The sequence below is a fragment of the Neovison vison genome, chromosome 11 (assembly GCF_020171115.1).
Source record: "Neovison vison isolate M4711 chromosome 11, ASM_NN_V1, whole genome shotgun sequence".
NCBI lineage: Eukaryota > Metazoa > Chordata > Mammalia > Carnivora > Mustelidae > Neogale > Neogale vison.
In genome coordinates, this window is record NC_058101.1 from 193164702 (window position 1) to 193182997 (window position 18296).

The 18296-nt window shown below is 41.5% G+C and overlaps 1 protein-coding gene across 3 annotated transcripts in view; it reads right to left on the minus strand.

The window, feature by feature from the left end:
* Nucleotides 1-433: 433 nt before the first annotated feature.
* Nucleotides 434-18296, minus strand: part of TRMT9B (tRNA methyltransferase 9B (putative)) — a 28474-nt gene continuing 10611 nt past the window's right edge. Inside the window, exons 2-5 of one of the 3 annotated variants that reach the window (XM_044225539.1) lie at nucleotides 15921-16075; nucleotides 8575-8748; nucleotides 2333-3067; nucleotides 434-2242 (exon numbers count right to left, since the gene is read on the minus strand). In XM_044225539.1, coding sequence (XP_044081474.1) covers nucleotides 2034-2242; nucleotides 2333-3067; nucleotides 8575-8748; nucleotides 15921-16074 — 1272 coding nt within the window. In that variant the 5' untranslated portion in view covers nucleotide 16075 and the 3' untranslated portion in view covers nucleotides 434-2033. Of the gene's footprint in view, nucleotides 3068-8574; nucleotides 8749-15920; nucleotides 16076-18296 lie in introns of all 3 variants that reach the window. The other 2 variants (XM_044225536.1, XM_044225535.1) reach the window with 2 other exon arrangements.

Sequence of the window (18296 nt, forward strand, 5' to 3'; positions counted from 1 at the left end):
ATAAAAATACAACACACACACACACACACACAATGCAATATTACTCAGTCATCAAAAAGAATGAAATCTTGCCATTTGCAATGACATGGATGGAACTAAAATGTATTATGCTAAGCGATATAAGTCAGACAAAGACAAATACCATATGATCTCACTCATATGTGGAATTTAAGAAAATAAACAGATGAATATATGGGAAGAGGGGAAAAAGGAGAGGAAAACAAACTGTAAGAGCTCTTAATGATAGAGAACAAAATGAGGGTTGATAGAGGGGTGTGGGTTGGGGAGATGGGCGTGGGGGTTAAGGAGGGCCTGTGTTGTGATGAGTTCTGGGTGTTGTACGTAGGTGATGAATCACTGAATTCTCCAGAAACGAATACTGCACTGTATGTTAACTATGTGAAATTTAAAATAAGAAATGGAAGACACTAAATTAATCTTTAATTTATATTCCATTTCTGGGTCTGTTTTCATTGTCCCTCTAATGCAAACTGTGCACCAAATACTATAAATCCTATATCTCACATATTGTCCGTCGGACAATCTCACCCATGCAAAAGATGATGATGGATCTCTTTTGGAAGCCAAAAGAGAAATACACATCAGTCATTTCCAGATAAGCATTAAAAATAATCCTTTAGGTTTCTCTGGACATAGCAGCATTATCTTAAGATAGAGCACAATCATAGAAGGGAAAAAGAATGCAAAACAAATGAAAATTTTATACAAAACAAGAACTGGATTTTTGTCTGGATTACAGTGGTTCATAAATTAAAAAGACTTCCGTCAAATGTTGATTCCCAATTATATCTGTCTCCTGACCCATGACGTAGATTTCAACAGACCAGTGGGTACTCGAAACAGATGCAGTGACCATATGACATTCAGTCTATTCATTTGCCTTCAAAGTGGCAGAAATTCAACCTTGAATAGGACTTAATTCTGCCTAAATCCCTAACATAACGAATAAAATGTCGCTTCCAATAAGATGAATGCCCAGATTTTTTTTTAAAACAATCCAAAAATAGATCCTCTATCAAGGACAGATATCTTGCCCCTTAACAGTGTATTTATAATGAGAACCAAAATCAAATGGTGCTTCAACCAGATTCTCAGTTCCTAAAAACCGCTTCAGTTCATAAGAAAAGCATCACTCTAGATGAAAACTCCTCATTAGTCAGTCTTGGTCTTATCTTAACCAGACATTTCTGCTTTCAATGAGGTCATGAAAATACCTCCCGGGTACTTGCCACGTGCCTAGTACCTACACCCACCACTCGCTACACACCCCTAGAGCTTTTAAAAGCCTTCCTTGCAACATTGAAAACCTTGTTGTTTATACATTTGGAAGTAAGTCTGCTTATCATTTAGAAAAGTCCTTGTAATACCTCTTATCTCTGTCCGCCATCTCTCACTTTTTGAAGGACTTGAAGTAAGAGCAAGGCCTCGGCAACAGATTAATGTATCACATGATTCAGTTTACATCTGCACAGTGGAACAGTTTCCCTGTTATCTTGCATTTGGATCTACAGTGTAATCTGAGAAGCAGAACTCACCCACCCCCTTCATTATAAAAATGAAAATGGAATCTTGTATGGAATTGTCAAATCACTATGTTGTACACCTGAAATTAATATAACATTTTATGTTGACTCAACATCAATAGTAATAAAAAGTCAACAACCAGAACCTGTTAAAGTCAGCATCTATTACTGACAAATGACATACATGTATCCTCATAAAAATTTCACCTTGCAGGGAAAAGGAGATTTCATCCATACTGATGTTCATTTCCTATTACTCCTTTAGTTCTCTTATATTAATAATTTACTAATACCTTTTGTCAAATGCTTTATGTGCCATGCTCTGTGTTCATCCAAAGACTTACTAGATGACCAATTCATCATCTCTACAAACCAAAGCATAAATGGATTAAAAAGAACAAAATTGGACACAAATTCAGGTAACCATGTACCAAACCCAGTGAAAAGAACATGGTTCACCTTTTGGAGGAATTGTCTAAAATGACCCAGTCAGTCACAGTTGTCCTTCTTCTCGGCAATGACACACCAGTTGCCATGATCATTCCCCGAGCTCAGAACATGCAGCTCCGCCACGTGCTCCTTCAGCAGGCCATAGAGCTCGCCTTCTCGAAACACGTGGTAGTACCGCATAAAGGCTCTAGAATCCAAAATGCCGGGCTGTTGTTCTTCAACAGGAATCGTCTCCTCTGAGTTGGAATCTGTGGAGTCAAGTGCAGAAATCCTTCTCAGGGTTTTACTAGCAGAAGGGTGACCTTCCTCCACGTCATCCTCATTCATGCTGTTCTCACTTGTATTGGCGCCTTCCAGAAAATTCCCATCTCCATTTCTCCTCACTTCTCCTTGTTGGTCCCCACGTAGATGTTTCCTTGCGGCTGGTGCTCTCGGCCACTCCAGTTGTTTCTGAGACGCTTCCACAAACACGTCTTCATCTAAACTTTGTTCTCTTGTTGACAGGGGTTCTTGGTGTCGTCCTAAATCTAAACTGGAGTGTCTGGAAGGCTGGATGGATACAGTGCTGTTGGCCCAGCCTTCTGTATTTTTCAAGGGTCTCACTCTTTCAATTTGCTTCCTCAGAGTCGATTCATCCAAAGACCTAGAGAAAAACCAGGAGCGAAAAGATTTTCCTAACATGTTAGAGAATCCATTTTCTTCCTCCCCTTCCTTAGAAATATCTGCACAACACGTTCCAGCCGTCAGGGGCTCGTAGTCCATGCTGTGGGACCGCTGTGAATGACCCTGCTCTTTAAAACAAACAGAACAGCTACAGACCGAGCACGGAGGATGGTAGGGATGGCTTCTTTCCGGATGTGCACATGGCTTTCTCCCCGGCTGGCTGGGGTCTGAGAGAAGCCGCGAGCATAAGGCCCTGTTCCACGGAACGAGCACATCTTGCTTCTCAAAGTGCCTGTTCTTTTGTTCCATGGCCCACACGTAAATCATCAGCTGGCCTCCAGGAACTAAGACCCTGGCCATTTCTTTTATTGCTCTGATTCTTCTTTGTTTTGTAGAAAAATGATGTATGACTGAAAAAGAAGAAACTAGATCTCAGTGTGTATACACATAAGTAAGCCAACGCATTCAGATACTAGTATTTTCTGTATGAACACGATGCAATTTCAACATGCAGGAAAACCTCCTCATTTCCTATGTGGCAGGACAGATGGTAGGAACAGCACAGCCTTGGTTTAGGGGAGACGTAATTTTTATCTCTGGCTCCTGTACTTTTTAGACAATCTGGGGCAATTATTTAACTTCTATGGATTTCAGGTTTCTTTGCCTATAATAAGACATTTAAATAATATGTCTGTTCCAAATCCTACTAGTTCCAAAATCCTACGAAATTTGTTAACTAGGATAATTGGTGTGAATTAATGAAATTTTCATGGGAGCACTACGTTAGGTAAGTATTCCCTAGTGAAAGAACTATGAAATATTTCTTTGCTTTCATGAATGATTGGTACTTCTAAAGCACCAAAAGGTTAATACCACTAATCAATGTTAATAAAATTAATAAAGCAAATAGAAGTGGAGAAGAATGTTAAAGGTTGTTTTTCTTTCTTTTTTTTTTTTTTAACTGTTTTTTTTTTTAAAGATTTTATTTATTTATTTGACAGAGAGAGATCACAAGTAGGCAGAGAGGCAGGCAGAGAGAGAGAGGAGGAAGCAGGCTCCCTGCTGAGCAGAGAGCCCGATGCGGGACTCGATCCGAGGACCCTGAGATCATGACCCGAGCCGAAGGCAGTGGCCTAACCCACTGAGCCACCCAGGCGCCCCAAAGGTTGTTTTTCTATTTAGATAATGTGAAGATAAGCCAGCCAAGCCCAAATCCAAATAAATGCTTATAATTAAAAAAAAATTGATATAAATTGGTTGTGTATGTGTTTAACAAAAATCAACACCTATGTCCTTGTTTTGCTTCCAATCCCTGCAAAGTTAAAGTAAGATTCAAATAGGACTGCCTTTGTCCAGCTTTAAGTGTGTTGTTAGGCATATTTTAATCAAATAATCCATGGAAAGTGCCAGTCTATTAGTTCCAAGAGGAGTTCAATCACAGTACCATGTCAAGAGAAACAATCAGATCGTTTTCCACATGCAGGGGTATGGCCCACCCCATGTCTCAGGTAGGAAGTTGGTTCTAAGGGGAGTCTGGACACTACTACACAGGTATGAGTAGTGAGGGAGAGGAGAGATGGAGGGGAGGCCAGGACAGCTCCTAAAACCCTGAGCATAATCCAGGTGCTAGTGGTAGTTTTAAATCTCTAGGTTACCTGCCGCAGAGAGAGAGCAAATATCCATCCCCTACTCCCGTCCCCACAGAGCCGTTCATAATGGATCATTTGAAAGATTATATTTCTAGAGACAGAGTCTTGGTCACTAAGCTAAAAGGAGGCACAGAGGTCAGGGCGACAAAGACTCAAGATGATGCTAATGTTCCTATCTAGGACTATTCATGGTTGTTCATATCTCCCATGACTTGCGCCTAATTCACTGGAGAACTTCTGTGGGTGTATCTTCTAAAGATGGTCAGTCCTCGTGATCTGTGAAGTCTGTATTTGCAAATTTTGCTACTTGCCAAAATACACTTGAAGCCCCCCAAACAGCCCTCTCAGTGTTTTCGTGGTCATTTGCTGACATGCCCACGGTGGCAAAAAAACTCCAGCGTGTACCTTCCCAGCTGAGAGCAAACCAGGTGACCCCTGCTTCCTTGTTCCGGCTTGCCTCCTGTCAACGCGTGTCCTTTCATGGTCTATTTAGTGCCATGTTTTTTGCATTTTGTGTGTGACTTTGCTGCTTAAAATGATCCCTGAGCATAGTGCATGAGAAGGCGGGGATATGTCTCAGAGAGAAAATAGAGGGGTTATTGAAGCTTTGTTTGGGCTGTTGCCATGAGCTCAAATTAAATGAGTTTTCTTTGGGGGCACCTTGGTGGCTCAGTCGGTTGAGCATCTGACTCCTGATTTCTGTTCGGGTCATGGTCTCGGGGTTGTGGGATGGAGCCCTGCCTCAAGGCTCTACACTGGCGTGGAGTTTGCCTGGGATTCTCCCTCTCCCTCTGCGCCCCCCCCCACCCCACTGCTTGCTCACTCTCTGAGATAAAAAAATACATGGAAATTAAAAAATAAAGAATATATTTTAAAAATAAGCTGTCTTTAAGCAGAGGCACAAGTAAAACAAGGCTGTTTATTAATCATTTGACAAAAATGCTACCACCAGAGGCTCACGGGAACTCAGTCCGGTAGTTCCCCTGGGAGCCATGGCTCCGTATTCACTATGAAATGTTCAGAGAGACTTAACAGAATAAAATTACTATGAATAATGAGAGTTGACATGTTCCTTTTGGGGGCCCCAAAAGAAAAAAAGCATCTTTAAAACTGGACTACTTTAATATAATAATCTTTTTTAGCAGATTCAGACAGCAGTCTTCAACATTTCAGGATTCTGGGCTTCCAAAGAAGTCCTTTTAAAGGAGGAAAGACTTTGTATTTTTTAAACATTTGTTCTGTGGTGATTCATTCTTTAAAAATATTTTGTTCAAAGATTTCTTTATTTGCCACAGAGGGAGAGAGAGAGAGAGCCGCAGGCAGAGGGAGAAGCAGGCTCCCCACTAAGCAGGGAGCCTGATGTAGGACTTGATCCCACGGTCCGAAGGCAGTTGCTTAACCAACTGAACCACCTAGGCGTCCTATGATGGCTCATTTTTAATAGCATAATATCACCCAGGAAATATCTCAATATTTTAGATTGTTGTTGTTAGTTTTTTTTAAGATTTTGTTTATTTATTTGAGAGAGAGAGAGGGAATACTAGCAAGGGAAAGAAAGAAGGACAAGCAGACTCACCACTGAGCAGGGAGCCTGCTATGAGGCCAGACCCCAGGACCCCAAGGTCATGACCTGAGCCCAGGTCAGATGCTTAACCAACTGAGACACCCAGGCCCTTCTATATTGTTTTATGCTTATATTTAAGATGTAATACTAAGTAACCATTAGGCCAAATTTTTGGGAAAAGTTTATAACTGAAGTTTACACCTTCATTATATTAAAAATGTATTATATATGCACATATGTATATTCTATTTTAAAACATTATAAACGTAGCCAAAATGGGACGTGAAGATACATTTACGTGAATTATCTCGGGAAACTATACTGAATCTTTAACGGATAAAAAAAAAAAGTCCCCTTTTATTGTAAAAATCATAATCACAACTTAAAGGCAAAAAGAGCACAATATAGGGATCCCATAGCAATGTGTTCCTGCTGAGACCCCAGAAAATAGGCAGGTTGAATTCAATTACTGGATTCTAGAACGAAATGGGAAGTTACACAAGATCATCTTTAAAGTCCTGTTATATATTGATATTTTATGACATATTGTTATGTAGCTTTCAAGTGTACAGGTCTCATCTCTCTGTGGAGAAGCATTCAGAATCGAGAGGTTTAGCCTAAAGCAGGGCGTTCCAATCTCAGCACTCCTGACATTTCGGGCTACATAATTCTTTGTTGTAGGAGGCCACCCACTAGCAGGCAGCAGTACATACACACACAACCAACTGAGCCAGCCGAAAATGTCTCCAGATGTGGGCAGGTGTCCCCCTAAGGCTGGCGGGGGCAACATCACCCCAAGTTGAGAACCACTGACCTAGAGTAAATGGCTGATTGGCCCTGTTTTAATATATCACTAAATTTTCATAGACTTGTCAAGCTGTTCTAAAAGTTAAGTGGAAAGAGTGTTTCTTTTTGCAATCTGCCAATAAAACACAACAAACGTCTCATTAGGTATGATGCTTACCTTTTAAATTATTATTATTAAGAGACATCAAAAAGCAAAAAATATATATTTCTTCATGTGAAGATTAGCAAAAAGTGCCAACATACAGAATTCTAAACAGGGAAGTATATATATATGGACGTAAGAGAGACAAACTATCAAAGTTTGTCATAATATGGTTCTAAAAGTGAAACCCAGCTGAAAATGACGCGTCACGTTACAGTTACAGTTCCTAAAATACATGGTGTGTTTCCACCCAAGGAAGCATTTTTCTTCAGAAGATGGCAACCAGGTGTGCTGCGTTTCTCCTGCAGACAAGGGGGGAGACTTCTGTTGAGAGCTGAGAAAGGCTTAACTGTGCGCACGGAGCGTTTCCCGGACGCAGGAAAGCTGGGCAGTGACCCCCACCCCCCAGCCCGCACCTGTGCCTCAGTTGCACAGCCTGGATGCAGGGAGCCTCGCAGACTCTCCAACTAATGCCAACAAACAAAAAGAGTGGAGAATACACTTCTCTGACCTTCCACGATTTCTTGTTCCTTAGGTGAGATGACCAACAACCCCAAAACTTTCCTTCCACTCAAGATTCAAAACATTGTAAAGAGTTGCTTGATGTAACAGGAATCCTTTCTCTTCATGTTTAGGCCCCAAGTGGACTTCACAGTTTCAACAGCAAATAAGCGGGGCTGTCCTAGAGCGGGTTTCCATGGCAACTGTCTCCTGCCTGTCCTAAGGACATTCCGGGCTGTGGCGTCCAGGCCTGCCTTCCCACGCTAAGCAGAGAGACAGTCCCCATCTAAGGTCAAACAGATGGAATCCTCATTTCCTTCAGGAGAGAGCAGTCTTACTCTGTGTTTTTCTCTGACAATGAGTTTTTAATCTGGTCACTTTTACGTAGGCTCACCTTGCTTTGATGAAGTTTGTTAGAGTCAAACAGATTCATTTTCTAAGCGGATAGGAGCGAATGATTTGCTTGGCCAAAGATTGTCCTCGTGGCAAAAAAGAAAGGGCTGCACGTTTCTCTGGCGTATTTAAATATGACTAATGTATTAGGTTTCAGGATTATGTGCCCGGGGTAAAATGAGCCTTACCTGTATATGTTTCAGGCATGGGCTTTTGTTGTTCCTTTTCATCTGTGTCCTGTGTGTGTGTATGGCACTCTTGCTGGGAAAATAGGAACACACTCCCTGGACTTCTGAACAATCTGGCATTAAGAGAGCTGACAGGCATTATAAAAACAATGCCATCTGGGACCCGGTGGGGCCATCTTCCCCAGTGCCCTCGCCCCAGTGAGTTACGGTAGGTTACTCCACACATCCTGCCTGGTGACCTTCAGCGCATCAGTTTCTAGCATCTACTAATAAGGGACACACTTGTGACCTAAAGTTGGTACTGTGACTTCTAACGTTCTACTTCATGTTGGAAAAATCTGGCTTCATTTCAGTATACCAAAGTACAAAATATTTCAATGAGCAAAATTCCCCTAATTCTTCCTTACTCATAAGTATAAGAAATGGGAAGGAGTCATCAGAGAGAACACAACACCAGTTTGAAAGTTTGACTCATTAATACGATCCCGTGTACCACCATTAAGAACCTTTGAGATTAGTCCAATAATCCAGTCGGAATTTTTTTTTTTTTAATTTGATCACATGAATCACATAGACATTGCGACAAAGAATGCATGTTGAGTTGCGAGAAGGGCCTCCACCACGTAAGGTCATTCTCAAGGTGAAGAGGGAGTATGTGCCCAGACTGCCTTACCTCCTATGGAGATGATGGCATCCAAGCCCTGATCCCGGAAGGGGAGATGGAGGTTGTCACATACCATGACTTCACATCCTCTACTCCGGGCGATCTCCACCAATGGCCCACAGTAGTCACAGCCCAGGGCATACACCTGGCTGTTCACTTTAAGATACTTTCCAGCCCCACAACCTGTAAGAGAAAAACCTGCATTAGGTGCTGTCCTTTCTGGAAAGTGGAACACTCAGTTTTTCTTACGACAAGCAAGAGAAATAACTTTGTATTAACAAACCAAGACCGATGAGAGCATAGCACGAAGGTACTCACAACAGCCAAAGAAAGACCTTCAGAGGGCACTTACAGATTTTCATTTGTAATAGAAGAGGAAGAGGAATCAGGAAGAAGAAAATGGTATTTATCAAACACTTAATGAGGTCATGCCCGTAGGGTTTAGTGTGCTAGCACAACCAAAGACTGTTAGCTGGCTCACAGCAGGAGAAGAGAGTTGCTAGGACCCCAGGGGTGGGGCTCAGTCCTGTACAAAAGCTACCTTCACATACATATTTCGTTATGCAAAGGTCTTTACGTGATGGTGTTTATTCTCATATTATCTCTCCAGACATTTTAAAAAAGATTTTGTTTATTTTATTTATTTGACAAATTGAGAGAGAAAGAGCACAAGCAGAGGGAGCTGCAGGCAAAGGGAGAGGGAGAAGCAGGTTCCCCACTGAGTAGAGAGCCCCACCGTGGGGTTCGATCCTAGGACCCTGGGATCCCGACCTGAGCCAAAGGTCAGGTGGGTGAGCTTGGTCAGCTTGGGTGGCTTAACTCACTGAGCCACCCAAGGTGCTCCTCTCCCCAGACATTCTTACCACTTGCTTTCTGTGTAAAACAAACTACTGCCCAACCTTTTTTCATTGGCTATAAATAAAAGAATTTATACAATAAAACATGCTTTGCAAAAATCCTGAATTTGAATGGAAAGGGAATTTCAATATCTTTTCATCTGATCTAATGTCAGTTCTAGGGTTTTTTGTTTTTTGTTTTTTAAGATTTTATTTATTTATTTGTCAGACAGAGAGAGAGAGAGCGAGCACAGGCAGACAGAATGGCAGGCAGAGGCAGAGGGAGAAACAGGCTCCCTGCCGAGCAAGGAACCCGATATGGGACTCGATCCCAGGACGCTGGGATCATGACCTGAGCCGAAGGCAGCTGCTTAACTAACTGAGCCACCCAGGCGTCCCTCAGTTCTAGGTTTTAAACGATCTCTATTGACTCAGTATGCAACTCTTAGAACTACTTTCTTCTTAGACCATTTTTAACATTCATTTTCTGGTGGCAGAGACCCAAATAATTCAATATTTATCTAGACCAATCAGATCTGATACTACAATGAGGAGGAAGTACTAGGAGTGAGCAATCATCTTGAAACAAAGCCCTCTAGGATCTGATACTTAGTATCATATTTGCACAGACATAGCAGCTAATTCCTCTTCCAGAAATATTTAAAGATATCATTAGAGCTGATATTCGTGCCTACTGGAATTAGCTCTAGATTTTTCTCCCTGAAAAAAAATCTACCACTGTTCAAGGATGTTTAGTTTACTGCTTCTGAAATACGTCACAATGCTCTAATAACTCCCTTTTAATAGGGCATTCAAAATTATATGAGACACTAAAAACATAATTAAAGTTCACCAATGCAGCTGAGACAGTGGTGAGCCTGTGAATAAAAAATAAGATTCCCAATGTGATTATTTCAGTGTAACGATTGGGGTCTTAGAAATAGCCACTGCTCCCAAGAATGCTTATGAGAAAAAGTAACCAATATTTGAAGGGAGGTATGGGGAAAATAGGAATCACAAAGTATTTTAAAATGGCAGCCTGAGTATTTCAAAGATGATGGTCATAGCTGAAGAAAAATAGTCTTGCAAATCCATTTGCTTTTTCAATTTAATTGGCTCAGGGGATATGTTTAGAAAAATGGAAACTTACAGAGACACAAAGGAAGAACAGGTTCCTGAGAAACTGCTGATTATGGGGGGGTGAGAGGGGGAGGACGGGTGAAACTGACGAAGGGGATTAAGTGTCGGAGTATAATGATGAGCACTGACCAGTGTATAGAACAGTTGAATCATTACATTGTGCACCTGAAACTAATATAACACTGTCCATTAATGATGCTGGAATTAAACAAAACAAAAATAGGTTTGTGGACCATTCAAGCTGGAGGGAGGTGTTCCGAGGGCATCAGGCAGTACTGAACCCACTTGGGCCTTTTCAAATCTCAGCATCTCATGAAAGGCTTCCAGGTCCCATGGCACCCTTGATTTATCCCATATTTACTGATTTGTTTTTTAAGATTTTATTTGTCAGAGAGAGAGAGAGAGCACAAGCAGGGGAGCAGCAGAGTGAGAGGGAGAAGCAGACTCCCTGCTGAGGAGGAAGCCCGATGCAGGACTCGATCCCAGGACTCTGGGATCGCGACCTGAGCCAAAGGCAGACGCTTATCCAACTGAGCCACTCGGGCACATCCCAGTTGCAGATTCATTTCCGATGGCACTCAGCCTTAAGGATGGTGGCGGATCTCCCAAATATGATGCCAGTATTTATTTTCCAGCTGCATACACTGGGATGCCAGAGTGGGGAAGATTTTATCCTAATGAGATGGGGAATACTGCCAAGCCTAGTGACCCCATTATCTTGAATGTGCAAGAAGCACGTCAGAACATTTCTGATACTGCGGCAAGGTCCAGTGCACAATGCTCATGCTGCTTTACAAAGTCTCATGAAAGGACAACCTTCCGTGGTATTGAAGCGAGCTAACAGAAAGTGTTTGCAGGCTTGCATTCCCTCTTTTTTTCCATTCTGCACCACACTCAGAGTAGAAAACAGATATTGCCCCAGTTGCACAAAATGTTTCAGCGCATGGTGTGCAGGTGTTTGCTAGAAATAACTAATCTGAATGTTTCCTCTCAAGTTTGTAGGAACAACAACATTTCTTAAATTAAGAGGCTTTTTTTCTTTTGCTTAGACTATCATGTGAAAGAGGATTGATTCTCTTTTCCCATGGGAAAGAGAAGAAATACATATATATACATACATACATACATATATATTTATATAATATATAAATTTATATATTTATATATATAAATATATATTTATAAATATTTATAATACATATTTATATATTTATATTATATATTTATATATTATATAAATATATAATATTTATGTATTTATATATACACATATACATATATGTGTATATATGTACATATATTTGTACATATATATGTATACATATATATACTATATATACTATATAGTAATGTATAAAATGGGAAATAAACAGACTATATATATAGTCTGTATATTTCCCATTTTATACATTACTTTTTTTAAAAAAGATTTTTATTTATTTTCTTGACAGACAGAGATCACAAGTAGGCAGACAGGCAGACAGAGAGAGAGAGAGAGGAGGAAGCAGCCTCCCCAAGCAGAGAGCCCGATGCAGGGCTCAATTCCAGGACCCTGGGATCATGACCTGAGCCGAAGGCAGAGGCTTTAACCCACTAAGCCACCCAGGGGCCCCCATTTTATTCATTTCTTAAAACCAGAGAAGAAGGGATATGCTTTATTCTGTAGGCATATTCAGTTTCTGGCCACAAATCAGAGGGTCTACATTTTCATTGACTCAATGAAGGAATGGCAAATAGAGAATGACTTAACAAATCAAATTTGATCACAGAGACTGGGAATAAGAACATACAGCCAAAAGGTAAAGGGAATCTTAATTATTGGAAAGTACATTTTTATTATGTACCCCCAAAGGCAACACTATTCAGTACTATTGGGACAGACATTTGTCTCTGATGTCAGGTAAAAAAGTAACCTTCTCAAAAAGAATCAGGCTCCAGTCTTATTCCTGCTTTCTAAACTAATCTAAATAAAACTCTCACCCCAGAACACCCTCCATGGCCCATCTAATGTCCTTAGTGACTAGCCCATTTTAGGTAATGGCATTGCCACAACTGCACAGATCCTAGCATTTCCTGAGAGACTTGGGATTTCTGCTGTCTTTGAATCATCGAATTTCTTTTCACTTAGACTCCAGTTCCTGCTTCCTTAATTCCTGATACCTGCCCTGAAGACTTGGTTGCATCAGGAACCCTTCCCCCACATCTCGGCAAATCAGCTCAACTGGGGAATCGGGAGAGGAGGTTAATAAAATTTTAGTCAACTGAAAGTTGCACCACCTAAATAGAGAAAACAGCCTAGGATATTACTGCATGGGCAACTGGAACCCGATTACCTCCAGATGTTTATTACTTATGCAAAGTTTTACTAGTAATTAAGTATAAATTGCTAATCTAATGACCGGTCAAGTTACCAGCATAACAAACAATTGATTTTAGTGAGGTGGAAAACCTGGAAAGAAAAAAAACATTTCCTTTTGGGGATAGTCATATTATCTTCTTTCTTTTTTTTTTTAGATTTTATTTATTTATTTGTCAGAGAAGGAGAACGAGAGAGAGAGAGGGAGAGAGAGAGAGAGAGGGAGGGAGGGTGCACAAGCAGGGGGAGCAGCAGGCAGAGGGAGAAGCAGGCAAGGAGCTCAATGTGGGACTGGATCCCATGACCCTGGGAACATGACCTGGACCAACTGAGCCACCCAGGTGTCCTGGTCCTACCTTCCTTTCTTCTAATCTCCTTGGTCTTCTTTCTTTTCTTTTCATTTATTTTGTTCTTTAACTTCACTTTTATTTTAAAATCTATCTTTTTTTTTTTTTTTAAAAGATTCCATTCATTTACTTGACAGACAGAGATCACAAGTAGGCGGAGAGGCAGGCAGAGAGAGAGGAGGAAGCAGGCTCTCCGCCGAGCAGAGAGCCCGATGTGGGGCTCGATCCCAGGACCCCGGAACATGACCTGAGCTGAAGGCAGAGGCCTTAACCCACTGAGCCACCCAGGTGCCCCTATGCAGGTTTTAATAGGAGGCAGCTCTAGAAGTACAAACATGGAGTGATCTCCACAATATATGAGAGGAAACAAAAGCTACGTGTGTAACAGTTTATATTACAGACCACCATCTGTGTAATCAAAAAAGGAAAATTCACCCATAGGTACACCTATGTAAATGCTTCTACTTAAATGTCTCAGGATCATACAAGAAGCTAATTGCTTCTGGCATGGGTTCCTTGGTGCTGTAGGACTGGGATGGCATAGTTTTCACTGAATACCCTTTGGTACCTTTGTTATTGAGCCACGTAAGGTCACCACCTAGCAAAACAATCTTAAGCGATCGGTATGCCTCCTTTTTTGAATTGTTTGTTCTTATCCTTTCATTTTTTTTGGAAATTTTGGTCCTATTCTTTCATACTGACTTTGAAGAATGTCTGTAGATTAAGAAAGTTATCTAATTTTCTATCAGATAAGTTGTAGATATTTAAAATTTTTGTTTCTGTTATATATTTGTCTAGATTTTTGCCTTGTAGAACTTAAAACTTTTCATACGGTCAAAGATATCGATAGAGTCGATCTTCTTTACTCACAGGTTCCATATTTGCATATTCACCTACTTGATAAAGTCTATGACCAACCCCTCCACCCACGTCAGTGCTCAAACACTTGGGCAGTGGTTCACCGACAAGCCTGCTGACACAGCAGCAACCAGTCTGGAAAAATCCGAGTTGCCTGAGGTGCCTGACTCGTGTCTTATTTCGGTTCTCATCCTATCAACAAGGACCCTCTACGTAGTCTATTTTGTGCCACAGTTTTTGCATTTTTGTGCTTTGTGTTAGTGACGTCATGGTTTTGGATGGTCCCTGGGTATAGGGCTCAAGTGCTGTCAGGGGTTCCTGAGCCCAGGATGGCGATGACAAGCTTAATGGACAAGATATGTGTGCTCTGGAAACTCTGTTCAGACATGAGTTCTGGTGTGTTGGCCTTGAGTTCAGTGTTAAAGATCCATACTATATAGTCATGGTGTGTCTTTAAGTAGACAGAAGCGTGAAACAAGGATAGGTGTTGATCAGTTGACAAGAATACTGTGACCAGAGACTCACAGGAACCTGAGCCTGCATTTCCTCTAGGGACAGTAATTCAGAATTCACGAAGTTAATGTTCATGGCAATTTTATCAACTTAACCTAGGGACTGTGAATAATGACAATTGTCTTCTATGATTTCTGACTTTCCTTGATGTTACACAAAGAAGGGGTTTTTGCCTCTGAGGATATTTTTAAAAATGATCTAGTCAGTCATCTAGTCCTATAATGATGTTGTTTTCTCATATTTAAATCTTTGCTTCATTTGGATTTTGGGGGGTAAGGCATGAGAAAGCATATAATTATATTGTTGTCCCAAAGCTACTTATGGAATGGCTCCTTTTCCTCCTAACTGATTTTAAGATTCTGGCACTTTGCTGACCTTGTGGGTAGTAAGAGCTCCAAATTCACTGTTCTTCTGAAACCACAGTTATTTTTTAAAAGTTGACATGATGGAAACAGTTTTCAAAGTCTCTCTATTCCTACATGACCTGTTCCCCTTTCCCAGATCTCACCCTACTCGTACCATCTTCAGTTTGCTAAAAGCCATGCCACACATCTGTTTCTCTTACTAATATTTAGAGTAAATGTTTAGAGTAAATGTCAAATCAGATGGGATTGGTAACTGCAGATTTAGGACTCTTCTGGGCACAGTCTGCACGCGGTTGCTGGAAAGCAGTTTTGGGTGGCTGTGCCTTCAGTTGGAATCCTAGCATTTCTCACACCTTACTCTTAGATCTACTGGATTGTGGTTTACCACTCCTTGATTCAGAAAGGGACTGAGTCAAAGTCCTCCAGACAAATCTGTGATTATGAAGCTATGATCTAATTAAAGATAGGCTCTAATAAGGAAAGACCTAGAGAAGCATTAAGGGAGAGGATCTATGAGACTAATAAGAGGTTAGGGGACCTCTTGTGTCATCCCACAATTCTGGTTCTTCTGTAGAAGACATGAGAACCCGTAAAGGTGAGCCACCAAATGTTATTTACAAATGTGAATGTTTCCAAAATTTAAATGGTCAGTTTCACCCGCAGTCATTTCCGTGATGATTTATTCATTCAGTGCCAGGTCAGTTTCATTGGAAGATGTGCACAGAGGCTCTTGAAAAGGTCGCCATTGTGTAAATGTAGATACCAGAAAGTTTCCTACTTCCTGACTTGATGAATTTCTGCTATAAGGTTGACTAGTCTAGATACTGGCAGGCCAAGCACACAGTTTCAGGCTTCTGGTTAGACCAGAAATGTAAACGCATCTGAAAAGGAAAGGTACAATAGAATATATTTCCCACCACACGGCACAAACCTGGCTTACCTATGTCAGCGATGAGGCTGCCGGGCTTCTGCTCCTGGAGGAACTGGCGGACACGAGGCCAAGCTTTGCTCTGCAGGTCACCGAAGTAAGGTGCGGTGCTCTCATACACGTCATGCACGTGCTGCTTTTCCAGCTGGGCAGCCTCATGATCCATCCTGGGAGTGGGACCAGCCCAAGAAATGCAGGTCAGAGACAGCTGATGGGGATGTGCATTTCCTAAAGTTGGAAACCTACAAGCGTCGAGGTTGTACTGTCCTTACACTCTCTTGTACACTGCAGAGGACAAAACCTGCACCGTAAACCCACCATAATTGTCCAAAGACTAGCAAATGCACAGTTATTATCTGCAGATCTTCGAGAAATAATGGTTTGTAAACGAGCCAGTCACGGTAACTTTCTGCACAAGATCAATTCTTCATTTTGGAAGCACAGATAAGAGGCTTACCAAATGGTTCACTCTGGATAGAATCATTCTGTCTAATGCTAAATATGTTTTAAAGTTTTATAACATGTAGCTCTTCACTCCAATCACAAAGCCCTATCGATTCTACCTTTTTACTGTTTTTGGATTGCAATATTCTCTATTTCCGTACTGATTCTGCTTTAGACAAGGTGCTCACCTCCTGCCTGAATTACTTCCACAGTCTGTTAACAGGGTTTTTGTTTGTTTGTTTTATTCCTCTTTAATCCCTTCCCTTCACTTACACCACAACTGGTTTTCTGAAACAGAAATCGAATTGTGTTGCTTCTCATCGTCAGAGACATTTTCTAGCTTGTCCAATCAAGTTCAGGTGTCTTAGAAGGGCAGACAAGGCTCTTTCTGATCTGACCTTAATTTATCTCTTGAAGCCATTTCTCACCACCCTTCCCCCCACTGATGAGCTGTTCCATTCAGTGAACCCTGGTCTCTCCTATGTGACATGTTCTCTCCCGGATCCGGGAGCCTGAACAGATGCCGTGCTTTACCTGGCTAACTTCTGTTCATTCTCAACACACACATTGCCTCTTCCAGAAAGCCTTGTTTGACTTCTCATGCAGGATTAGGCAATCAGAAAGGAGTGGGAAAATGTAAAAGTATTCTTAGAGGCCTCTGCTGTTTGGGGTTTAATCTTTTAATTATTCTCTTGAGGCCTGTCAGTGGAGGGTATCCCAGGGAAGTGGCCAGGGGTCCAGGGTGTGTCTTTTTACCAATTAATATTACAGTTTTTTTTTTTTAATTTTAAAAATTTCAGTGTTCCAGAATTCATTATTTATGCACCACACCCAGTGCTCCATTTTTAATTTTTAAAGAAGATTTTATTTATTTATTTGACAGAGAGAGATCACAGTAGGCAGGGAGGCAGGCGGCGGTGTGGGGGGAGCAGACTCCCCGCCGAGCAGAAGGCCTGAGGCGGGGCTCAATCCCAGGACCCTGAGATCATGACCCAAGCTGAAGGCAGAGGCTTAATCCAATGAGCCACCCAGGTGCCCCCAAAGTATTTTCAATCATTTAAGGGCCCTACTGCCCCTTGTATACGTCTGTGCATCTCATGCATACCTCAACAGATCCAAAGGGCTACAATAGTTTATTTGGTATTTTCCTCTAGTAGTGGCAGGAAGATCCTAGAGATCAAGGGCTTGTCTTATTTAAAGCTGAATCCCCTGGAGCTGGCACACAGCAGACCATCAATAAACGAACCAACAAACATAACCAGAATAGAATTTAATCCTGAGTACAGAAGGTGGCACTGGCTTTTCGAGAAGAGGGAGTGACCCTGGGGAGTGTGGGAAGAGAGAGACTTTCCACTCACAAGCTGGCAGATGAGAGAGCCACAGGAGAGGGGCATAGTCTCCAGACAGCCCCTGTGTGCCTCTCCCCACCCTCCATCCGCTCACCACCCCCACCCTGGAAAGTAGGAAGCCCTTGAGTAAGATGCTGTCTCATTAGGAACTACAAAGTGCCTTTCCCTTCTTATTCCCCCTTGCATTTAAGAAATATCTTGTGGAGAGATGCTTTGAGACTACATAAATATCCTGTTTCTCAGAGTCTCGTCAGCTAATTTTAGCATCCTATCCCTCCGTGATTCTTGCCCAAAACAGTTAGTACTACAGTCATCACCAAATGATGATATTCTAATTCCATCATTCTTTCTCTTGCAAGGAGGAGCAGTTCAGGATTTACTCTTAAGAAAACAAATTAGCAGTAGACTCTCCTTAATTACCATGGACCTGCCCACAGCCCCTGCAAAAAATCTGGCAAACTCCTAACAAGAGTACACATCTCATCTGTGAGGTCTGACACAACTTCCACCCAAACTGGAAACAGCTTATGTTGCTCCCTCAACTGCAATTTACAAAGTAAACATACGGCTGTCTATAACTGCCTCCACAGCAGAA